The sequence below is a fragment of the Dendrobates tinctorius genome, unplaced genomic scaffold (genome assembly GCF_039654945.1).
Source record: "Dendrobates tinctorius isolate UK_male_01 unplaced genomic scaffold, ASM3965494v1 ptg000003l, whole genome shotgun sequence".
NCBI classification, from domain to species: domain Eukaryota; kingdom Metazoa; phylum Chordata; class Amphibia; order Anura; family Dendrobatidae; genus Dendrobates; species Dendrobates tinctorius.
This window is the reverse complement of record NW_027361671.1, coordinates 27,498,236-27,525,021: the sequence shown is the minus strand read 5'-3', so window position 1 is coordinate 27,525,021 and position 26,786 is coordinate 27,498,236. Positions and strand designations below refer to the sequence as shown.

The following is a 26,786-nucleotide window of genomic DNA, read 5'->3' as shown; positions in this document are numbered from 1 at the left end:
ACTGGAGCAAGTTCAGAAAAGAGCGACCAGAATGGTGACCGGTCTGCAAACTCTGACTTATGAGGAAAGGTTGCAGGATTTGGGAATGTTTAGCTTGCAGAAGAGAAGACTGAGAGGAGACTTAATAGCTGTCTACAAATATCTCAAGGGCTGTCACATTATAGAAGGATCATCTTTATTCTCATTTGCACAAGGAAAGACTAGGAACAATGGGATGAAAATGAATGGGAGGAGACACAGATTAGATATTAGAAAAAACTTTTTGACAGAGTGATCAATGAGTGGAACAGGCTGCCACGAGAGGTGGTGAGTTCTCCTTCAATAGAAGTTTTCAAACAGAAGCTGGACAGACATCTGTCTGGGATGATTTAGCAAATCCTGCTGTCAGGCTCCTGACAGCGCCGGCGTGCAGCCTCCGCTGAGCAGGGACTCACCCATACTGTAGGGGCCCTGGGGACAGGACTAGCCGGAAAGTACAGATGCACAGGACCTGAACGCTGAAGCTTTAGCAAGCAGGCACAGGACCTGAACGCTGATGTGACAGCAAGGGGGCGGGGCTTAGCGTACTGCTTTCAGAGATGGTAGAAAACTCAGTCGGGCAAAACGGAGGTCATACACAGTACGGGCAAACGAGGTACAGAATCGTGAGTCAGAGAATAGTCAGGCGTAGCAGAGGGTCACACACGGGATGGAGGCAGAAGCACCAGAGGGATCACAGGGAGGTCAGGACAAAGCCAGGGGTCATACACGGGACGAACACACAAGTACAAAACCAGAATCCAAGAGACGTAAACCGAGGCCAAACCAGATCATACACCAAACAATCGTACCAGGACAGGCAAGAGCACAAACGGAGCAGGGTTGGGCACAATCAAAATACGAGTATAAATGACAGGGGAGGGTCCTCACCTGAAGCTATAAAAACCCTCCCCAGACCCAGAAGGAGGCTCTACCAATTAACCCCTACACCGCCTGCCCAGCATTCTGAATAAACCATGACACCTGCTTTGAGAAGGGGGTTGGACCAGATGGCCCAGGAGGTCCCTTCCAACTCTACGATTCTATGATCTTCAGATGTTGATAGTAACCAATGGAAGAATGTTCCAAGGAAGTGCATATCTTGTAACCTTGTGTATATTTACATTGCTTGTCTTCTTTTGCTTGTTGTAGTAAAACCAATAAAAAGAAGATTGAAAGAAAGAATAGTCAAAGGGGAGGGATTACAAGGGGAAGAAAAAGTGGCACTATAAAAAGTAGGAGGGGGAGGTGGCTAACCTAATCTGCACGTAGTCACCATTCAGAAAGGTCCCATACACCTATCCTCTATTTTATTATTATTGTTAAAGGTAATTAGGTGGACTTTTATTGGTTTGCGATTCATGTTTTTTGGAGTCATTTTGGGGTAGAGGGGGTTCTTGGAGTTGGTGTCAAAATATTGGTGGGGGTTGTACATCATGGATGTTCATTCACTATTTGGTGGGGATATGTGGTCTGATGGTGTGACAGTATTTAGTCCTTGTATGTGGCATTATTCGGTCACTAAGTGATCTGGTCATGGTGTGGTGGTATTTGTCCTTTGTATTTGGTATTATTCATTCACTATGTGATGGTAACATGTTGTTCAGCCATAGTGTGATGGCATTTCTGCCTTGTATGTCGTATTATTGTTAATTTATTTAAAAAAATGTATGTGGCACATTCCTTTAAAGAAAAAAAAAACATATATCGTACTTAAAAATAGCATAGGATATTTTAACTAATGTTTAATAGGTTAGAGTAAAGTAGTGCACAGTCAGAAGAGTCTACCTTGTTGTGGTGGCAGACGCTTAAAAAATCTTTTGGCCAAAATAAAAGCTGCTGGCTATGTATGTGATCTGGTGTTCGATGGGAACTGTTAATGTGTGATAAGTGAGGGCGTGGTGCCGAAGTCGAGTTTTTCCAAGAGTGGACAGTGGGACTATGGAATGTTCGAGGCGTGGAGGTGGAGCTGGGATGGAGCCTGGGTGGAGTCTCAAGCGGGTCCGAAAATGTTGCCAGTACAGGGCCATGAAATTCCTGGTGGCAGCCCTGCCTCTAGACCTGAAAACCGCCTCTTATCTGCTGACATCGGCAGATCCTCTTTAGACTAGACGGCCTGGCACGATATCAGCCGTTGATGCCGGCATGTAGGCAGAAGCTCACAGGGATCCTGTCCAGTGGCCATGGAATACTGATGTGAACAGTGGATCAGGGTCCGGCAAATTTATGTGCTCATCTCTAAAATTTAACAAGTCACTGTGAGATCCATGACTGTATAGTACAGCTTTATTCCAAAAATAGCCCACAAACACCCACTACTTTTTATAAAAATGAATGACTTTACATTATGGATTGCAATTGTCCTTTTATACAGGTAGCTAAACAGCCCATAAGGCAATCAGCACTCGGTAACTTTCATTTGATTGTAACAATGAAAGTGAAGAGGTTGAGCTTACAGTGGATAATTGCTTGTATTTATTCCATTGAAATCATCCGCGGATGTGATTCTTCTCTGATTGATGGCTGCTTGCTGTACCATTTCTTTTGAATGAAAGATTGTTGATATTACATAGACTACATTCAGTATAATGGATGACACTATTGGTTGCGAATATACATTTAAACAGGATTAGGACACTCTTCATCCTTGAACTTTTCTTTTGCAAAGAAATCAGAGTCAAATTGTACATTTACATCTGAGAGTGCTACATAAATGTTCCCATTTTTCACAATCACTTTGTGAGTTCTTTGTTTCTGTCCTTTAGAGAACCACATTTTTGATCGTTTTGTGTCTTGAGGGTTAACTCCTTGGTAAAGGCCTTCACCAGTTTCCAGAACGATTTTATATTTGTGCCAAGGACAAACAACACATGCTTGACCATTAATATCCTGCAATGGAAAAGAACATTTGTTAATATAAGCATTAATTCAACTGACATTCCCCTGCATAGTTGAAAAGAACCTGTCAGGGCCAATAATGCTATTACCTTACAGATTTATCCTATGCAGGGTTTGATATGATATATCTGCAATGTAATAGCGTCATAAAACATGACAGATTCCCTTTAAATGTCTAAATAAATGGATGACTTTTATAATCTTGCTTAAATATTAGCAAGTTGTTCTCGTATAACAGGGAGAGGGAATCTCCAACTCGCGGACTATTTACATTGTCTTTTTCTCCAACCCCCATGCAGATTACCAGAGACCGCAGAACTCAGTACACCCTTTGATTGCTCCTTACGGTGCCAGTATGTGCACGCAGCATCCACTGCTGAATGCTGTTGTGCATGTGTAAGGGGTTGCAAAGACTGGTACCCGCCCCTACCCCTTTAACCCCTTCACCCCCAAGGGTGGTTTGCACGTTCATGACCAGGCCAATTTTTTTTATTTTACCAAGGAATTGGACTGCACACGTTATTGTGCAATTTGTCCTGAGTACGCTGATACCTGATATGTGGGGGGGAACGACTGTTTCGGCGCATGGCAGAGCTCAGAATGGAAGGAGCGCCGTTTGACTTTTTCAATGCAAAATTGGCTGGAATTCAGATTGGACGCCATGTCACGTTTGGAGAGTCCCTGATGTACCTAATCAGTGGAAACCCCCTACAAGTGACCCCATTTTGGAAACTAGACCCCCCAAGGAACTTATCTAGATATGTGGTGAGAACTTTGAACCCACAAGGGCTTTACAGAAGTTTATAACGTACAGCGGTACAATTAAAAAATCATATTTTTTCCACAAAAATGATCTTCACCCCAATTTTTATTTTCCCAAGGGTAACAGGACCCTAAAAGTTATTGTGCAATTTGTCCTGAGTACGCTGATACCCCACATGTGGGGGTAAACCACTATTTGGGCGTATGGCAGAGCTCGGAAGGGAAGCAGCGCCATTTGACGTTTTTGGTTGGAATTGAGATCGGACACCATGTCGCGATTGGAAAACCCCTGATGTACCAAAACAGTGGAAACACCCCACAAATGACACCATTTTGGAAACTAGACCCCCTAAGGAACTTATCTAGATGTGTGGTGAGAACTTTGAACCCCCATGGGCTTCACAGATGTTTATAACATAAAGCCATACAATTAAAAAATCATATTTTTTCCAAAAAAATGATCTTTTCACCCTCAATTCTTATTTTTCCAAGGGTAACAGGACCCTAAAAGTTATTGTGCAATTTGTCCTGAGTACGCTGATACCCCACATGTGGGGGTAAACCACTATTTGGGCGCATGGCAGAGCTCAGAAGGGAAGCAGCGCCATTTGACGTTTTTGGCTGGAATTGAGATCGGACACCATGTCGCGATTGGAAAACCCCTGATGTACCTAAACAGTGGAACCCCCCCACAAATGACACCATTTTGTAAACTAGACCCCCCAAGGAACTTATCTAGATGTGTGGTGAGCACTTTGAACCCCCCAGTGCTTCACAGAAGTTTATAACGCCCGGGCGTGAAAATAAAAAATTCGTATTTTTTCCACAAACATGATCTTTTAGTCACCATTTTTTATTTTCCCAAGGGTACCAGGAGAAATTGGACCCCAAAAGTTGTTGTCCAATTTGTCCTGAGTATGCTGATACCCCATATGTGGGAGAAAACTACTGTATGGGCACACGTCGGGGCTCGGAAGGGAAGTAGTGACGTTTTGGAATGCAGACTTTGATAGAATGGTCTGCGGGTGTCATGTTGCCTTTGGAGAGCCCCTAATGTACCTAAACAGTGGAAACCCCCCACAAATGACACCATTTTGTAAACTAGACCCCTCAAGGAACTTATCTAGATGTGTGGTGAGCACTTTGAACCCCCCAGTGCTTCACAGAAGTTTATAACGCCCGGGCGTGAAAATAAAAAAATCGTATTTTTTCCACAAACATGATCTTTTAGTCACCATTTTTTATTTTCCCAAGGGTACCAGGAGAAATTGGACCCCAAAAGTTGTTGTCCAATTTGTCCTGAGTGTGCTGATACCCCATATGTGGGAGAAAACTACTGTATGGGCACACGTCGGGGCTCGGAAGGGAAGTAGTGACGTTTTGGAATGCAGACTTTGATAGAATGGTCTGCGGGTGTCATGTTGCCTTTGGAGAGCCCCTAATGTACCTAAACAGTGGAAACCCCCCACAAATGACTCCATTTTGAAAACTAGACCCCCTAAGGAACTTATCTAGATGTGTGGTGAGCACTTTGAACCCCCAAGGGCTTCACAAAAGTTTATAATGCCCGGGCATGAAAATAAAAAAATCGTATTTTTTCCACAAACATGATCAATTAGTCCCCAATTTTTTCATTTTCCCAAGGGTAACAGGAGAAATTGGACCCCAAAAGTTGTTGTCGAATTTGTCCTGAGTATGCTGACACCCCATATGTGTGGAGAAAACTACTGTATGGACACACGTCGGGGCTCGGAAGGGAAGCAGTGACGTTTTGTAATGCAGACTTTGATGGAATGGTCTGCGGGTGTCATGTGCGTTTGGAGAGCCCCTGATGTACCTAAACCATTGAAACTCCCCACAAGTGACCCCATTTTGGACACTAGACCCCCCACGGAACTTATCTAGATGTGTGGTGAGCACTTTGAACCCCCAAGTGCTTCACAGAAGTTTATAACACTCGGACGTGAAAATAAAAAAATCATTTTTTTCCACAAAAATGATATTTTTGCCCCAAATTTTTTATTTTCTTAAGGGTAACAGGAGAAATTGGACCCCAAAAATTGTTTTGCAATTTGTCCTGAGTAGGCTGATACCCTACATGTGGGGGTAAAACACTGTTTGAGCGCATGGCAGAGCTTGGAAGGGAAGGAGCACCATTTGACTTTTTCAACTCAGAATTGGCTGGAATTGAGATCAGACGCCATGTTGCATTTGGAGAGCCCCTGATGTGCCCAAACAGTGGAAACCCCCAATTCTAACTCCAACCCGAACCCCAACACACCCCTAACCCTAATCTCAGCCCTAACCCTAACCCTAGCCCTAACCCTACCCCTAACCCTAATGGAAAAATGGAAATAAATACATTTTTTTAATTTTATTATTTTTCCCTAACTAAGGGGGTGATAACGGGGGGTTTGATTTACTATTTATGGCGGTTTTTATGTTTGGCAGCTGTCGCACGCTAAAAGACGCTTTTTATTGTAAAAATAGTTTTTGCATCACCACATATTGAGAGCTATAATTTTTCTGTATTTTGACACACCGAGTCATATGAGGTCTTATTTTTTGCGGGACGAGTTGACGTTTTTATTGGTACCATTTTCGGGCACGTGACATTTTTTGATCGCTTTTTATTCTGATTTTTGGGACGCAGAATGAACAAAAACCAGCGTTTCATGAATTTCTTTTGGGGGGGTGCGTTTACACCGTTCCGCGTGCGGTAAAATTGATAAAGCGGTTTTATTCTTCGGGTCAGTACAGTTACAGCGATACCTCATTTAGGTCGTTTTTTTATGTTTTGTCGGTTTTATGCAATGAAAACTATTTTATATAAAAAATAATTCTTTTTCGCTTTATTCTGCGAGCTATAACTTTTATTTTTTCGCTGATGATGCTGTATGGTGGCTCGTTTTTTGCGGGACAAGATGACATTTTCAGCGGTACCATGGATATTTATATGCGTCTTTTTGATCGCGCGTTATTACACTTTTTGTTTGGCGGTATGATAATAAATCATTATTTTTTGCTTCGTTTTTTTATTTTTATTTTTTAAGGGATTCGCTAAAGGGGTTAACTAATGGGACAGTTTTATAGGGCGGGTCGTTACAGACGCGGCAATACCTAATATGTGTACTTTTATTGTTTTTTTTTTTTTATTTCCAAAAAATGGATTTATTGGGGGAATATTTTTTTTTTTTCCTAATTTATTTGGCGATTTTTTTTAAATTATTTTAACACTTTTTTTTATTTTTTTTTTAACTTTATTAAATAGTCCCAGGTGGGACATCACTGTCCTGTGACAGATCGCACATTGCACTGCCGTGGGGGGCTCAGGGAAGCACGGAGGGAGCCCCCTCCCTGCCGATGCTTCCCTTTAACCCCCGGCAAGGGGTTAACGTGTCGGGGGCGGTCCGTGACCGCCCCTGACACATTGTGCCGGGTGTCAGCTGTGATAATCAGCTGGCACCCGACCGCGATCAGCGGCGCTCACCACGTGGGCGCCGCTGATCGCTGAGACGTACTATCCCGTCCATGGGCATAGGGGCCCAGGTCCCATGGACGGGATAGTATGTCGGATGGCAGGAAGGGGTTAAGCACATCCCGGTTAAATGTGATTTCATGCTGCTATGTATATAGTATTTTCCAAACGTTTACTGCTGTATGAATGTTTATAAAACTGTGTATTGTATTGTATTTCCATAGTTGTCTAGGGACAGTGTAGTACCTTAGTTGGGTCACTAGATGGGATACGTGACACCTTAGTATAATAAATAGTGTATATAGTTAACTATAGGAGGAGTTAACTGGGGGTAAGGCAGGAAGTTTCTTGGTTAGAGCCAGAGGGGTTAGAGAGCCCGGACAGCTTGGGTGGGCTTTAGAGTCCGAGCTACCCAGTAGCTCTGCAATGTTCAAAGCTATGAACCCAGCCATCCAGGGCCCAGATGTACAGCCTTAGCAGGAATGTGACAGCAGTGGTGGAACAGAGGCTACAGCAGAGGTCACAACAGTACGGGGACGCAGGTGACTATAATGTGGCAGCTTACTGAATGGGCAGATGCACTCAGGTCCAGGGTGAAATGGACAAGGGAACTCCTGAGCGTAGTGAGTCTGAACAGGGAGGACGCTGCGGTATCATAAGAGACAGTACAACTTGGGCATGTACTGAAGGCCGTAGGAAGAAGTGCAGGGAAAGTGGAGAATGTGGACTGTATGGAACCCTATGCTGATGTTGTTTCTAATATGGACGTGCTGCAAAGAGAAAAAAGTAAAGTTCTACGTTTTAAGTTACAATTGGACTGTGTCTCTGTATGAAGAATGCCCCAAACAACTCAGAGGAGATCCTGAAGGTGCAGAGAGGCAAGAACACTGACTAAAGGACGTTCTTTGTATGTGAAGGGAGACCAGGTCACGGAAGACCCGATATTCTCAGCCACGACTACGGCCCTGGCATTCCCTCACACTTGTAATGAGGGATTACGTTGCAGGACGTACTTTGAAGGCAGAATTAGCGCACTCTGTGCTCCCATCCCACTGATGAAGACAGCAGTCGAGTGTCTCCTATGTAATGTACTGTATATGCTCCAGCCACAGTGTCACCTATGTGATGTATATGCTCCAACCACAGTGTCTTCTATGTGATGTATATGCTGCACCCCCTGTGTCTCCCATGTGATGTTTATGCTCCAACCCCAGTGTCTCCTATGTGGTATATATGCCCAAGCCATGTTTGATTAGATATAGCAAGATATATTCCGAGTTCATAATTTTGTATAGCTCCTGAATGATGATATAAATATCTAAATGGCCCTTAGCAGAAAAAGGTTCTTCACCCCCATTGTATTGCTATATAGGTATTATCAAATTAATTCCAATTATGGGCAGGAGTGATTTTGGTAATAGAAAGCAGATACAAGACAATGTTACACCAAACAATGCGGACAATATGAGGCACCCCCCTCGCCCAGCATCATATTATAAACTGTATCAACATCCTGGATGACGATACAGTTGAAAACAATGATGGAAGAGGGAGCCGTCAGTTGTCCCTCCCTCTCCCATCAAGCCCTGTGATATTTCAGCACAGAGGGTGCGCTGTAGTGATGTCATCGCTCCCTCTGTACTGAGCAGTACAGAGGGTCAGAAGATGCGCTGCAGAATCTGGAGCAGTGGGGGAAAGGGAAGAAGTGAATATTTATTTATTTTTAATGTGGAGTCCATAATAATGTATGTAGGATTACATGGGACCTTTAATAATGCATGTAGGACTATAGGGACCCATAATAATGTATGTAGGACTATATGGGGTCCATAATACTGTAAGGAGCACTATGTGAGACCCATAATGATGTATGTAGGACTATGTGGGCCCATAATGATGCATGTAGGGCTATATGGTTCCCATAATAATGGATGTAGGACTATATGGGGCCCATAATAAAGTATGGAGAACTGTATGAGACCCATAATGATGTATGTAGGACTATATGGGGTCCATAATGATGTATGTAGGACTAAATGGCGCCCTCAATAATGCATGTAGGACTATATGGGGCCCATGATACTGTATGGAGGACTCTAAGGGACCCATAATAATATATAGAGGACTATATGGGGCCCATAATATTTTATGGAGGGACAACATAGGACCTATAATAATGTATGTAGGATTATATAGGACCCATAATAATGTATGGAACACTATATGGGACACATAATAATGTATGGTGGACTATGTGAGACCCATAATAATGTATGTAGGACTCTATGGGGCCAATAATAATGTATAGTTGACTTCTATAGGGCCCAAAAACTTTATGGGTCACTATATGGGGCCATAATAATGTATGTGGGACTATATGGAACCCATAATAATGTATTTAGGACTATATGGGGCCCATAATACTGTATGGAGGACTATATGGGGCCCATAATAACGTTTGCAAAACTAAATGGGACCTATAATAATTTACGTAGAATTTTATGGAGCCAATAATGTATGTAGGACTATATGAGGCCCATAATAATGTATGGAGGACTTTATAAGACCCGTTATAATGTATATAGGACTATACAGTGGATAAAATAATTATTTGATACACTGCCGATTTTGCAAGTTTTCCCACCTACAAAGAATGGAAAGGTCTGTCATTTTTATCATAGGTACACTTCTACTGTGAGAGACAGAATCTAATAATAAGAGCCAGAAAATCACATTGTATGATTTTTAAATAATTAAATTGCATTTCCTTGCATGAAATAAGTATTTGAACACCTACCAACCAGAAAGAATTCTGCGTCTCAGACCTGTTAGTTTTTCTTTTAGAAACCCTCCTATTCTGCACTCATTACATATATCAATTGCATCTGTTTGAACTTGTTGAACTTGTTACCTGTATAAAAAACACCTGTCCACACACTCAATCAATCATACTTCAATATTTCCACCATAGCCAAGACCAAAGAGCTGTCTAAGGACACCAGGAACAAAATTGTAGACCTGCACAAGGCTGGGATGGGCTACAGGACTATAGGTAAGCAGCTTGGTGAGAAGGCAACAACTAGTGGCAGAATTATTAAAAAATTGAAGAAACACAGGAAGACTGTCAATATTTCTCGGTCTGGGGCTCAGTGCAATATTTTCCCTCGTGGGATAAAAATGATTCTGAGTAAGGTCAGAAATCATACCAGAAGTACACGGGAGTACCTAGCCAATGATCTGAAGAGAGCTGGGACCAAAGTATCAAACATTACCATTAGTAACACACTATGCCGTCATGGATTAAAATCTTGCAGGGCACCAAGGTCCTCCTGCTAACGCCAGCACATGTCCAGGTCCATTTGAAGTTCACCAATTACCATCAGGTTGATCCAGAGGAGGCATGGGAGAAGGTCATGTAGCCAGATGAGACCAAAATAGAACTTTTAGATATCAACTGCACTCGCTGTGTTTGAAGGAAGAAGGATGGCCACAACCCCAAGAACAACGTCCCTACCATAAAGCATAGTGGGGGAAACATCATACTTCAGGGGTGATTTTCTGCAAAGGGGACAGAACGACTGCTCGGTTTTGAAGGGAGGATTGATGTATCGCAAGATTATGGCCAACAACCTCCTTTCCTCAGTAAGAGCTGTGAAGTAGTGCTGTCATTCAAGGTTGGGGGACACTCGGTTGGCAGCAAATAAATCACATCCGGTACAGGTTTTCCATAAAACCATATCAGTCTGTGAGGTTTATTATTCAGCATAAACCAAAGGAAGCACCACAAAGTTAATATCAGCATAGCGTCCATTATATAGGCTATTCAGCCTCATCATTATCTCACCCGTCAGGGTTCCTTATGCGGCTTCTCCATCACATACGTTAGTTCCCTCCAGGGAGCTCTCAGGCACACATCGCCAATGCTCACACAGCCGCTCCACAGGCTGTTAGCGAGGAGATCCTTCTCCTCACAGGACCTTCCAAACTGGACCAATCAGGTCACAGCATTCACACCCATGTGACCTACCCTAGCCACATTATATGGTCTATAGCCACGCCCACCGGGTCACGTGACTATGACCTCATCACAGGTCCTCATCACACACTCACATAGCCTTTTAATACAGGCGTTTTCAGACGCCCCCCTGGGTGGGTTTGTAGGCAGCTAGAACCCGCCCATCTCTCCAGCTGCCTGAAGGCTTCTCCCTAACACATAGGCACGAAAGATCAGCTCTGCTAATCAGCACATAACCAAGCCTTCATCTCAAAGCCACCCACTTTGAGATACACAACGGCCACTCAGTATTCTGCCACTCATCCTCTCTCTTGGGACATCCACACAGCGCCTCCTAGCGGACACAGTAGTCATTACACCACAGAGCTTTGAAGATGGGTTGTGTTTGGGTCTTCCATTATCACAATAACCAGAAACACACAACTCAGGAGTGTCTCTCTAAGAAGCATTTCAAGGTCTTGGAGTAAGCCAGATCTGAACCCAACAGAGAATCTTTGGAAGGAGCGGAAACTGAATGCTGCCCAGCGACAGCCACGAAACCTGAAAGATCTGGAGAAGATGTGTATGGAGCAGTGGGCTAAAATACCTGCTGCTGTGGAAACTTGCTCAAGAACTACAGGAAATGTCTGACCTCTATAATTACAAGCAAAGATTTATGTACCAAATATTAAGTTCTGTTTTTCTATTGTACAAATACTTATTTCATACAATAAAATGCAAATAAATAATGTAAACATCATACAATGTGAGTTTCTGGATTTTTTAAAGATTCTGTCTCCCACAGTTGAAGTGTACCTACAATAAAAATTATAGACCTCTCCATTCTTTGTTGGTGTGAAAACTTGAAAAATCAGCAGTGTATCAAATACTTATTTTCCCCTCTGTATGGGGCCCATAATACTGTTTAGAGGACTATGTGGGGCCCATAGTACTGTATGGAGGACTATGTTGGGTTCATAATACTGTATGTGGACTATATAGAGCCCATTATACTGTATAGAGGACTATGTGGGCCCCATAATGCTATATAGAGGATGATGTGGGGCCCATAATACTGTATGGAGGACTGTCTGGTGCGCATTATACGATATGGAGGAAAATGTGGGGCCCATTTTACTGTATGGAGGAATATATGGGGTCATAATACTGCATGGAGGAATATGTGGACCTTTATACTGTATGGAGGACTATGTGTGGCCTGTTCCACTGTTTGAAGGACTATGTGGGGCCTATTCTACCATTTGGGGGTGCTATGTGGGGGGCATTCTACTATATGGAGAGCTATGTAGGGGTCATTATACTATTTGGAGAGCTATGTGGAGTCCATCATGCCATTTTGGAGAGCTATGTGGGGCCATTATACAGTTTTTAGGGCTATGTTAGGGCCATTATACTATTTGGAGGGCTATGTGGTGGCCATTATACTATTTGCAGGACTATGTGGGGGCCATTATACAATGCAGATGGTTATGTTAGGGCTATTATATGGAGTGGAGAGGTGTGGGGGACATTATACTGTATGGAGGCCCTTTATACTATGTAGAGGGTTGTGTGGTGTTCACACTTGGGACATCATACTGTGTTGGGGGTCACCATACTTTGCCGAGAAGGGGGGTAGAATAAAGAAATCATACCGTGTGTGTGGAGGGTACTGTGGAAGAATTTACTGTGGGGATATCATACTTTATGGGGGCTTCAATAGATGGAAAATTAATTTGTAAGGGTTGCATAGTTGTGAGATATATGTTTTTTCTGTAACCCCACCCAATATAAAAACATTTTTTAAGGGGTCGTCCATTTAGAACTTCTGGTATAGTACCCCATGACTTCTAGGTACGCTCCTGTGTAATACCATATGTTGACTTAATACATCTGGGTTTAATTTAGTGTAATTTACAATGCAATGAAAGTAATGTCGAAAAGCAGTAAATGTTATAGTAGCATACAAAAGAAAGAAAAAAGTTACCAAATGGGCTAAAAGCACCAGTAGTGCACGAATGTATTCCTAACAGGCTTGTTAATGTTCTCGATATTCATTCAAAGGAGAAAAAACACCTCAAACAGAGTAATTGGGTAAAAAAAAAATGTTACTTAAAGCACCACTCCAGCGTTTTTTTTTTATTGCAGCGCTGGAGTGGTGTCACTAATATAAGATCCCTACCCCTAGTAATATACTTACCAGTCACTGGTCACAATCTCTCATTGTAAGTCTATGACAGCCTTCTTCTGTCCTTGTTCTGGCTCACATAGATTTATATTGAATAGTGACCTCTGGCTTGTCCAACAAACATTGAAGGTCACAAACTACAGAAGAATACCGAAGCGGCGTCTATAACAGAAGAAGACAGTGACTTGTAGATATATTACTAGGGACAGGTAACTTACCTTAGTGATACAACTCCAGTGACGAAATATAAAGAAAAAATGCTGGAGTGGTTCATTAAACACAGTATCTTGCTCTACGTATGATTCCAGCCCTATTCTATTAGCATTTTATAATGTGTTTAGATTTCACACACTATTATAGAAGTCCATGAGAATTTGATCATCTAAAAGTCTGGATCATCAGTTCCTATATTTGCTTAAAGGGACCCTGTCAGCAGGATTGTGCATAGTAACCTACACACAGTGTCAGGTCAGCGCCGTTGGTTGATGAAATCCATCTTGTGGATGTTTCTTAATCTTTATTTTCAGTTTGTAGTTAATGATATGCTCGTGCCCTAAGGCGGGGTTCATGTATGTATGTTGTGATCATCTGTTCATAATGCAGACTGCTGACAGGTCACTGATCCCTCACTGACCTGCCCCCTAATTTACATAATGAATACCATCACATACTGAATAAAAGAAAACAAAAACGCTTCTGCAGGCAGGTGCCTGCCTTGGCAACTGTGCAACAGCATAATCGCATGGTTACTGTGCTCTTAATCCCCTTTGCAGATTTACTTGAGTGAGGAAAACAAAGTCATTTTGAAAATGGTGCTCGCCTATGCAGTTGCAGCTATCGGTTTGTATAGAGATCCGATAGCTGTTATTGCGCATGCGCGGGTGGCGCAACCTTGGTGGAGGACATTTTTTTCTTCTCCAGCAAGATTGCGCCACCGATGCCTGCACAACAGCAGCTATCGGATCTCTATACAAACCGTTAGCTGCTACTGCGCAGGCGCGGCGGGCGCCATTTTCAAAATTACTTTTGTTTTCCTCGTGCAAGTAAGGCCGGTTTCACATTCGCGCTTTTGAGCGCAGCGACGGCCTGCGCACGGCCGCCGCTAAGCCCCGCCTCCACCGGTATCTCCGCCTCCACCGGTGGAGGCGGGACAGGGGGCGGGGCTTAGCGGCGGCCGTGCGCAGGCCGTCGCTGCGCTCAAAAGCGCGAATGTGAAACCGGCCTTAGGGTACGTGCACACGTTGCGGAATCCGCTGCGGATTAATCCGCACGGATTTTGCAAAAACCGCAGATAATCCGCAGGTCCAAAGACCTGCGGATTATCTGCGGTTTTGCCTGCGGTTTGGTCCTGCGGATTCACTATCTCCACAATGGTGGAGATAGGAACCCGCAGCGGTTTCCGCAGAAAGAATTGACATGCAATTCTTTCTGCGGATTCAAAACCGCAGCAAATCCGCGCGTTTTTTTCCACAGCGTCGGCACAGCGTTTTTTTTTTTCCCATTCAAATGAATGGTACTGTACACCACAGCTAAAACTGCTGCGTGTCCGCAGCGGCCAAAACCGCTGCGGAAACGCAGCGGAATCCGCAGCGTGTGCACACAGCCTAAATCTGCAAAAGGGATTAAGTGGACAGTAACCATGCAATTATGCTGCAGCACAGGTGCCACGGCTGGCACCTGCCTGCAGAAGCGTTGTTTTTTTTTAAATTCAGTATGTGATGGTATTCATTATGCAAACTGGGCGGCAGTCTCTTCCTTGACACTCCGCCCAGGCTCCACCCCCAGGGGCTCTGTCCCTGTTGAATGCGGGCCCCCGGTCCCCACTAACCTCCCCTGGGACCTCAGTCACTACTACTGGGGGCCCACGTCCAACAGGTGGGAAGATGCGCCTTTTCTGGGGTGTCTGGGGGGGCAGATTTTTGTAGCCAGGGGGGGCAAAAACAATGTTCCCTCTCAAGGCTATTAAAATCTGCCCTCACTCACCTGCTTTCCCTCTCTGGTTGCGATTTCACCGTGGGAGCCCACGCATTTTTTTACAACGAATTAACCCCTTAATTTAACACCTACAGTTGTGGCCAAAAGTATTGACACCCCTGCAATTCTGTCAGATAATACTCAGTTTTTCCCGGACAATGATTGCAATCACAAATTCTTTGGTATTATTATCTTCTTTTAATTTGTCTTAAATGAAAAAACACAAAAGAGAATGAAGCAAAACATTGATCATTTCACACAAAACTCCAAAAATGGGCCAGACAAAAGTACTGGCACCCTCAGCCTAATACTTGGTTGCACAACCTTTAGCCAAAATAACTGCGACCAACCGCTTCCGGTAACCATCAATGAGTTTCTTACAATGCTCTGCTGGAATTTTAGACCATTCTTCTTTGGCAAACTGCTCCAGGTCCCTGATATTTGAAGGGTGCCTTCTCCAAACTGCCATTTTTAGATCTCTCCACAGGTGTTCTATGGTATTCAGGTCTGGACTCATTGCTGGCCACCTTAGAAGTCTCCAGTGCTTTCTCTCAAACCATTTTCTATTGCTTTTTGAAGTGTGTTTTGGGTCATTGTCCTGCTGGAAGACCCATGACCGCTGAGCGAGATCCATCTTTCTCACACTGGGCCCTACATTATGCTGCAAAATTTGTTGGTAGTCTTCAGACTTCATAATACCATGCACACGGTCAAGCAGTCCAGTGCCAGAGGCAGCAAACAACCCCAAAACATCAGGGAACCTCCGCCATGTTTGACTGTAGGGACCGTGTTCTTTTCTTTGAATGCCTCTTTTTTTCTCCTGTAAACTCTATGTTGATGCCTTTGTCCAAAAAGCTCTACTTTAGTCTCATCTGACCAGAGAACATTCTTCCAAAACGTTTTAGGGTTTTCAGGTAAGTTTTGGCAAACTCCAGCCTGGCTTTTTTATGTCTCGGGGTAAGAAGTGGGGTGTTCCTGGGTCTCCTACCATACAGTCCCTTTTCATTCAGACGCCGACAAATAGTACGGGTTGACACTGTTGTACCCTCGGACTGCAGGGCAGCTTGAACTTGTTTGGATGTTAGTCAAGGTTCTTTTTCCAACATCCGCACAATCTTGCGTTGAAATCTCTTGTCAATTTTTCTTTTCCGTCCACATCTATGGAGGTTAGCCACAGTGCCATGGGCTTTAAACTTCTTGACACTGCGCACGGTAGACACAGGAACATTCAGGTCTTTGGAGATGGACTTGTAGCCTTGAGATTGCTCATGCTTCCTCACAATTTGGTTTCTCAAGTCCTCAGACAGTTCTTTGGTCTTCTTTCTTTACTCCATGCTCAATGTGGTACACACAAGGACACAGGACAGAGGTTGAGTCAACTTTAATCCATGTCAACTGGCTGCAAGTGTGATTTAGTTATTGCCAACACCTGTTAGGTGCCACAGGTAAGTTACAGGTGCTGTTAATTACACAAATTAGAGAAGCATCACATGGTTTTTCGAACAGTGCCAATACTTTTGTCCACCCTCTTTTTTATGTTTGGTGTGGAATTATATCCAATTTGGCTTTAGGACAATTCTTTTTGTGTTTTTTCATTTAAGACAAATTAAATGAAGATAATAATACCAAAGAATTTGTGTTTGCAATCATTTTCAGGAAAAACTGAGTATTATCTGACAGAATTGCAGGGGTGTCAATACTTTTGGCCACAACTGTACATGTCCCAAATTTTACACACAAACCCTAATCTAATTATTAGTCAGGGACATATAAAAAAATACATGAAATGAAATGGTTAAATGTATATAAACCATGTGTCACTTCATGTCAGGTTTTGTATTGATTATACAGAAGCCAGCAATTGAATTAGCGGCTATTATGCTATTATGTAGAACTCTATGAAATGTAAATATATATATATATATATATATATATATGTATTCTATGTGTATATATCTATTCTTTCGTTTTGGTTTTAACCTGTCATTGGGCTCCATTATATGTCCATTTTGCAAGCCTGCGAGAAAATCTTGGTATACGGATGCCATACGGATTACATATGGATGCTTACATGCACAAAATACGCGGCCACACCTTGACAGCGGGTGACATACGGATCACTGTTCAGGGAACATTTTTGGAAATTACGACCGTACAATACGGTCCGTATTTTTATACGTTAAGTGTGACTCCAGCCTAACGGCACCAACCTGACGAAGTGTGTGTAGGCTACTATGTACCACCCTGCGGACAGGTTCCCTTTAAAGAATTTAAAAAAATAATGAAAGATTCCTACCACGACCCCAAAACATGTTTCACCACACACTGCAGCATCATCAGGGGTATTGGGGCTGTGACCAGTGAAACATGTTGGGAGGGCAAAGCTAAAAAAATGTAATTGTTTTTAACATCTAAACATTTTATATAAAACAAATATAGGAATTGATGAGCCAGACATCAAATCCCTATGGAGTTGTATAATAACCTATGCAATATAAACACATTATAAAATACCAATAGAATAGTGCTGAAATGATTCATAAAATGTGACACTGTTTTTAATTCACATTTCGTTTTTGAGACAATTACACCTTTTGAGAGCTGTTTTTTCCTCCTTTTATTGCAAACCAATAAGAGATGAGCAAATATGTTTAAATGAATTGAAATCTATTTGAATATTAAAAAAAAAAATCTGCATTCGCAAAAATGTAGACTTTTTGTCATTCGCTTCCATGCTGATTCAGCAAAATTGTGGCCACTATGAGCCTATTTTCTGAACCATAAGGGGCCATCGATAGTCAAAAAATAGTTATGCTCACCTTACTGCTCATCTCTCCTACCCCTTCACTCCTCACCTGTGTTGGCCTTTGTTGCATCTTCTGAATGAGCACTGAATTTTCAAGGATGGTACTGTGCATGTAAGGTCATGGCGCCCTTAGTGATGTTATGATGTTGTGACTAGAGATAAGTGAATTACGTTGTGCAAAACTTGTCCACATTTTTGGCAGTTTTACTTTAGTTTTACTGAGTGGTGGTGTGGTGGAGTGCGATGCCATGGCTCATCTAATTCATGACGAGCTGCAGAATTCCTTACGTCAGTTATCTTACTCTAGTTGCTGACTGGAGTAGGATTTGTAGTTAGGCGCACTTGTCAGCTGCTCCTGAATCTTTAAGAGGCATGTGCCTCTTAATGAATCTGGAGCATCTGACTTCAACACACCCCTCCATCAAGACCGACATGAACATCGTCAGTTTAGATGAATCGGAGAATACATTTTTGGAGAATAATTTCCCTGTAAATTGAATTTCCGTGAAAAATCTATGTAAACAAGTGAATTCGATTTTTGCCTAAACCGCTTATCTCTAATATCAATAAGAAAATTAAATTTTAGCAAGCCTATTAGGAATAAGTTAGGCTATTATTGGGGCTTTTAGCTCTTTTGCTCACTTTACTTTCTACAGTATTTGCTGCTGTTCTCAGGCATTGTTTCTCTCCTAGGAGACATAATTAAGATTATTAGTAGCTTTTAAAAATTAAATGTGCATAAAGAATGACATTTTTATAGAGGTTCTCAGAACTGGAGTAGTGACATAGCCTTTACTCGACAGTCACCCACCCTGGCCCATAACATGTCTAGCAACAGTAGATGAATGAACAAGCACAGGAACCTAAAGGAGGTTCTGTACTTTCAAGTAACTTTAAAGAATAAGCGGTCATATGTGTACATGAGAAAATACACAATTTCTGGTCACTATATGACTTATCAACTTCAATTTTAAGAAGCTTTCTACTCTGCAGTGTCTATGATTTTCAATAGACTCTGAGCTAGTGGTTGTATACTAGATGAAATCATGTCCCCCATATGCTAGACAAACAAAAAGGTGGATTCCTGCTATTCTTCTACTTTGTGGCCCACAGACAGAAGCAGCAGATGCATTGAGGAAATTATACAACAGTACTAAGCAGAGTTGCTGTGAGTCCAGCACTGAAACAGGCTAGTTAGAAACTGTAAACTGTATCTTGTTCTGCTCCTTGATCATCCTCCTCCCTTCTCCATAGAGTATAACAAGAAATGGAACCTGAAATATCATTATGCTGCCAGTCTGTCCTGTCTTGAGCAAGACAGATTTGAGCTTATTATTCAGGGTAAATACTGAAGGGAAGAAATGTCTCATAAGAGGGGAAAGAGACTGATTTCTCTGATATGTTACAAAGTTTCTTATATTTGCTCCTTTTATTAACATTATGAAGTTAGAGAACTAAGATCTAATGTGTCAGTTTTAAAACAACTGTATTCAGCAATGAAGCAAATTTCACACACATTTACTAAGCCGAAAATCTCATGTCTAAGATTCAGATGATACATGCATACTTGGCAGAGTCAGTCAGTCTATGTCTGCTAGTAGAGATAACACCCAGAAGCCAATGTGCTTCTCTGTATAAAGAGATAAGACACTAGCCTTACTGTCTGTGAAAAACCATTACGTGACTCCACAGAACATACATTTCCAGTGTGATATTCCACTTTAGGACTTCTTGCTAATACTGGGAACATACAGTACTGCAATGAATGCATATCTCTGAGAAATATTCAAGTTACAAGTTGGGACACACAGAAAATTACCGAAAGGGCAGAGTGTCCACAGCAGAAAAGCTTCTTGATGTGACACATTTTCTAGAAATAGCAACAAGAACCCATAAGGACATAAATATGGGAAAAAGAAGAGAGATCCACCGATAACATTAAAACATTAAATTTTATTAAAGATAAATGATAAATGTAGGAGGCGTTCTACACAATGTAGAAAAGCCCATAATATAAAGCAGTAATACCGTAGGGGCAGAAAATGATGTTATGTAAAGATAAGGAGAGTTTCAGGAAGGATACTGTTGGATCCAAAAACAAAAATACACAGTAGTGTGGTAACTCCCTTCCTTACAAATTAATTTCAATGCCCAAATTACCACCCTGAAGGCAGTCCAGGTAAAAAAAAATAACAACAAAGGCATTATCCACCGTGTGCTGATGTGTAAATGGGTAAATGCGGCAATAGCCGCTAAACTGATCCTATTAGTCACACATAAGACAGTCATTACCTGAGTGGTACTGCCATGTGATGGATGCCCAGGCGTTTGCCACATTTTACACATTAACACGTCAGCACGTGGTGGATATGTTTCCAAAATTGTGCTAATGTAAAGCAGACATGTGGTAAATGTTATTTAGTAACTATTTTGTGCGATATGACTCTCTGATTTAAGGGCACAAGAGTTAAAAGTTTGAAAATTGCAAAATTTTTGCCAAATATTTATGTTTTTTCATAAATGGGCGCAAGTCATATCGAAGAAATGTTACCACTATCATGAAGTACAATATGTCAGGAAAAAACATTCTCAGAATCAGTGGGATCCATGGAAGCGTTCCAGAGTTATAACCTCATAAAGGGACAGTGGTAAAAATTGGCTGCGTCATTAAGTACCAAATTGGCTCTGTCACTAAGGGGTTAAGTCCACATGGGTTTTTGTTGTTATACATTGTATGAAGTGCCTCCCCCTATTTAGGAATTTATTTTCTAGAAAACGGTTCTTAGAGCTCCTTTTATGGAAAACTTTATACGTGTTTTTATATGTATTTATTAATACTTCAGGAGTTTTTTTTTTCTTGAAATCAGTGACACAAATGTGAAAACTACATTAAAACTGCAACATGAAATTATACTCCATGCTTGGAAAACTCTATTCTTGTCATCCAGACTGTGTAAATGAGATCTGACTTTTGCAATACATTTCACGCCATAAGACTTTATTTAGCACTTTTGTTTTGTTTCTTCCGATAATTACGGTAATTCATAACATTATTGAAATGTGTTTGTCTAGTGTCTGTAAACAAAAAAAAAAAAAGTGTAAAAATGGATAGAGAGGCTGAAATAGCTGGCCAGTTTAAATTTTACAATTCTGACCACTGTCACTTTATGTGGTAAATAACTCTGGAACGCTTCAACGATCCCACTGATTCTGAATCTGTTTTTTCATGACATCTTGTACTTCATGACAGTGGTAAAATTTGTTTGATATGATTTGCGTTTATTTGTGGAAAAAAAAGGAAACTTGGTGAAAATGTTGCAATTTTCAAACTTTTAATGTTTATGCCCTTAAATCAGACACCTATGTCACACAAAACAGTTAATAAATAACATTTCCCACACGTCTACTTTACATCAACACAATTTTAGAAAGGTAATTTTTTTGTCCAGAAGTTATAAGGGTTAAAAGTTGACCAGTGATTTCTCAATTTTCCAACAAAATTTACAAAACCTTATATAGGGACCGCCTCACATTTAAAGTGACTTTGAGGGGTCTATATGACAGAAAATACCCCAAAATGACACCATTCAAAAAATCGCACCACTCCAGGGGCTCAAAACCACATGCAAGAAGTTTATTAACTCTATAGTTACGTCACAGGAATTAATGGAATGTGGAAAGAAAAAAATGAACATTTAGGCTATGTGCCCATGTTGCGTTTTAATCTGGACACTCAAAACCGGACTCCTTCCCAGAAATTGCGATTTTACCACGATTTTCGCGTGCGATATTCAAGCACTTTCCAAGTGATTTGAAGCATCGCTTGGAAAGTGATTGACAGGTTGGTCACACTCGTCAAACATAGTGTTTGACAAGTGTGACCAGGTTTTTACTATTGAGGCCGCTTATGTGGCATCAATAGTAAAAGATAGAATGTTAAAAATGATAAAAAAATAAAAAATCGGGGTATATTTACCTTCCGACGTCCCGCGCAGTCTCAGCGACGCTCCCGTTCCCAGCGATGCCTTGCGAGACCTGTGATGACGTTGGTCTCGCGTTGCTATAGCGATCTCACGAGACCGCTAGAGTAACGCGAGACTACGTCATCACAGGACCTTGCCGCAAGGCATTACACTGCGCTCCAAATTATTATGCAAATTGGATTTAAGTGTCATAAAGATGTAATTTTTTGTTTTTCAAATAAACTCATAGATGGCATTGTGTATCAGGGCTCTTTGGATCACTGAAATCAATCTCAAATTCCTGTGATAATTAGTTTACCAGGTGAGCCCAATTAAAGGAAAACTACTTAAGAATGATGTTCCACATTATTAAGCAGGGCACAGGTTTCAAGGAATTTAGGAAAGAAAAAGGACCTCTCTGCTGCTGAAAAGCATCAAATAGTGCAATGCCTTGGTCAAGAGATGAAAACATTAGATATTTCCCAAAAATGTAAACGTGACCATCGTACTGTTAAGAGATTTGTGGTTGATTCTGAGCACAGACATGTTTGTGCTGATAAAGGCAGAATGAGGAAGGTTTCTGCCAGGCAAGTTCATCGGATTAAGAGAGCGGCTGCTAAAAAGCCATTACAAACCAGCAAACAGATATTTAAAGCTGCTGGTGCCTCCGGAGTCCCTCGAACCTCATGGTGTAGGATCCTTCAAAGGCTTGCTGTGGTGCATAATCCTACTATTCGGCCACCCATACAAAGTGTTCACAAGCAGAAATTGTAGCAGTGGGTCCAGACACACATGAAGACTATTTTTCATACAGTCTTGTTTACTGATGAGTGTCGAGCAACCCTGGATGGTCCAGATGGATGGTTGGTGGATGGCCACTATGTCCCAACAAGGCTGCGACTTCAGCAAGGTCGGAGGAGGAGTCATGTTTTGGGCCGGAATCATGGGGAAACAGCTGGTAGGGCCCTTTAATGTTCCTGAAGGTGTGAAAATGACCTCTGTAAAGTACTGTATATAGAGTTTCTGACTGACAGCTGTCTTCCATGGTATAAAAAGCAGAAATGTGCCTTCAGGAGCAAAATCCTCTTCATGCATGACAATGCACCATCTCATGCTGCAAAGAATACCTCTGAGTCATTGACTGCTATAGGCATAAAAGGAGATAAACTCATGGTGTGGCCACCATCTTCCCCTGACCTCAGCCCTGTAGAGAACCTTTGGAGTATCATCAAGCAAAAGATCTAGGAGGGAGGCAGTTCACATCAAAACAGCAACTCTGGGAGGCTATTCCGACTTCACGCAAAGAAATCCAAGCAGAAACTCTCCAAAAACTCCCAAGTTCAATGGATGCAAGAATTGTGAAGGTGATGTCACAGAAGGGTTCCTATGATAGCATGTAACTTGGCCTGTTAGGATGTTTTGGAGTTAAATAGCTTTTTTGTTCAGTGAATGTGACCTCCTAATGCTGCAAATTCCACAAATGAGCATTTTCAGTTCTTTAAAACAGATCAAATGTTTAGAAATTCTACTGTGCCTAATAATTTGGAACAGTACAATTTGAGTTTTTTTCATTTTGGAGATGATACTGTTATCATTGGGAGGTTTCTTCAATAAAATTTGATGTATACTCTAACGGGTGATGACTTTTATTAGACTGACTGTCATTTGTACTGACTATTTAGGAAAATCATAGAAAAATATCATTTGCATAATAATTTGGAACACAGTGTACTGGGAACGCTGAGGCCCGGGAAGGCTGCGCGTGTCGCCGGAAGGTAAATATACCCCGATTTTTTATTCTTTTTTTTACAGGGGTATGGTACCCAGGGCCTGGAGGACAGTCTCTTCTCCTCCACACCGTGGGTACCAACCGCACATGAGACGCTTAACTTCGCACATGGTGGGCATAGCCACATGCGGGAAGTAAGCGGTTCTCATGCATTCCTATGGGTGCGTAATTGCGTCAATTCTTTGTGATTCCGCACAAAAGAATGAGCATGCTGTGTTTTTTTCTGTGATGCGATTCCGCCGCGGAAAAAGCGCAACATTAGCACAGCATGTGCGGAATGCCATAGGAATGCATGGGGTGCGTTCTGTACGAGTTTCAGAAGTGAAGCTGGTGCACTTAGTAAGGCATAGCAACGTTCACCTGCGCAGGCCGGTGCTTCAACTGTGCAGGCACAAGATTCTCCGGGATCTAAGGATGACACAGGGTGTGTCATCCACAGCAAGGCAGGAGGACGGTGATTCTGCTGATAAGAGGAGGTGTAGACCCCAGACCACTGATGCCTATCACACCAGACTGTGCTGATTAACATATGGCACAGGAGACTTATGAAGAGTATTTTTAATATGTGCAGAGGGGAGTTAGGGCACTTATGTACAGGTTTATGGGCTACGGTCATGGACCAGATTAAAGTGGTGGCTTTAATTTATGTTGGTAATTTTTGGTGAAAGATTCCCTTTAATTCCAGGAACTGTAAAATTAGCCTGAGACATTCATTAAAAAAAGAGTTTCAGACATCAATATAGGAAAGTGTTCTTAACAGTTAAAGGGAACCTGTCACCAGGTCGGACCATATCTTTCAGGTGGTCCGGGGGCTTATCTACAGCATTATAGAATGCTGTAGATAAGCCCTGAAAGGCAGTGGCCGCATCTTATATCGGCCAAACCTGCTGACAGGTTCTCTTTAAAGTGTAAAATTCCCTATGATGTAGCATTGGCAGATACTATGCCAACATTTATAAGAGCGCAGCATGCTTTTCTAATGACAGTGAGGGTTATGATTAAGCAATAAATGAAATATAATAATTGATCTAGGAAACATGATGGACTTTTCATTTTTCAGCCTTAATGTCTATATTCTTTTCTGCACCTTAGCAATCTATAGTTATGTTTGTAAATGAACCAACCTCAATTTCTCCCAGATGAAGAGGTCCACCGGCATCTATAACAGAGACACATTCATACAAGGTTAGCCAGGCTTTACCTTATCAGTCTGAATGTTGCTGCACTTTCTAGGATTCACTTACGATAGCAGCGAAGGTCCAGGGCGTGGAAATACCCCAGATGATGAAATATCACTATTTCTCTATCATTCACTGTGGTTCTGATCCGCCTGGATGCTTTGAAGTCTTCCACCTTCCCCACAATGACCGCACCTTCATCCAATTCTACTGGCTCTGCGACAGTAGTTTGCTTTTGGCCCATGTTCTTTATTCACTAGTGAATGGTAAAAAAAAAATCAGTAAATTACACGTGTGACATATGTTTTTAAGAAACAACTGGGATGCTTATCAGACTGTTACTAACTTAATGAGTACCTATCATCACCTCTCTGGGGCTGCACTTTTAATTAAAAAAACAGTGTACAGTTACAGATATGGTGATTTTGATAAATAAAATTAATTTGTAAAAATGACCACAAGGGTCACTAAAAGCCACTGTATACCCACCACTATAGCGGTTACTGATCGAAAACTGGTTTTAGCGCTGTTTTAGTTAAAAGATCTCACGTTAACAAGGGAGAGCTCAAACTTTGCAAATGAGTGGGCAATGAGCAAGCAGCACGCCTGAGCATTCTCCATTGGGGTCTTAGCAATCTGTGATGAAAATGTAGAGTTAAATAGAAAGGGCAGCGACATACAGGTGGTAAGCATTTTTTAAACATTTCGTTAAGAGTATGTTCACAAAAGAAATTTCTTTATTTTTTTTTTTATCAGCTGCATGTATTTCAGCCAGTCAGATGAATCAAACAGTCATCGAAATTTCTAGAGGAAATCTGCTGCATGAGACACTACTCTTATCAGAGCCTGAAAGCCATGAACAAAAAACAAGCAAAAGTGCTGTCAATCCGGGTCATCAGCTCATGTGAAACAACTGTGGGTTGTTTGAGGGCAGCTTTACCAAGCTCAGGAACTGTACACTGGCACTTTTATGTCTTGCTCATTGGGAGCCAAAACCAAATTGCATCTGACTTAAGTCCAGGTTGTCACAGGGTAGTTTAATGCAGGTTTTTTTAGCCATAGTCAGGAATGGGAAAAATTGCAAAAATAAAATGAAATAAGACCGCAAATTAATTGAGCTAGGCGGCACTTGGACTATTTTAGTAATTGGCTTTTGGGCACAGTGGTCAGTCTGTCCATGACTGGTGGATCAACATTTGTAAATGACTGTACTACTTTTTGACCATGAAAATGCCCATACATAAGTTTTTACAATTCACTGAAAAATTATCAAAATGGTATGAATTGAGGAGGCATACAGTAGTTACTTTGTAAATGAATGATGAGTACCTACTAAGTGAAAATGCCTGGCATACTCTGGCTATGTCTGTAATACTTAATTTCCCCATCTCTGCACTTTACTAAACTTTATATTTACAGGAAATATATGCTGATGTACTTTACTCCATTCCTACCCATATCATCTCTTCTTTATATGATTATGGATTAATTACTACAAAATTAAGATAAAACAAAAATAACAAACAACAAGCACACGCAAAAGGACGTGTGAAGATTTGCTTCCAATCTCTAAATTTCTAATTAGTACGTTAAAATAAACCTGCATGCTAGCACTACATCACCCTCCGCTTACGCCTTATTACTCAGCTGATGCTCTCACTATATATTTCTATAAATGAGTTTCTACGTACAGTTTACACCACTCACCAAAATCCAGATCAATGTCTCGTACTCCTTTG

At 41.6% G+C, this 26,786-nt stretch overlaps 1 protein-coding gene across 1 annotated transcript; it reads right to left on the bottom strand.

The window, feature by feature from the left end:
• Positions 1-2,286: 2,286 nt before the first annotated feature.
• RFESD (Rieske Fe-S domain containing) lies at positions 2,287-26,786 on the bottom strand. The gene is made up of 4 exons (XM_073575416.1): positions 26,755-26,786; positions 25,114-25,303; positions 24,994-25,028; positions 2,287-2,907 (listed from the first exon to the last, which is right to left on the bottom strand). The coding sequence occupies exons 2-4, from the start codon at positions 25,289-25,291 to the stop codon at positions 2,638-2,640; spliced, it is 483 nt and encodes a 160-aa protein (XP_073431517.1). The 5' UTR covers positions 25,292-25,303; positions 26,755-26,786; the 3' UTR covers positions 2,287-2,637.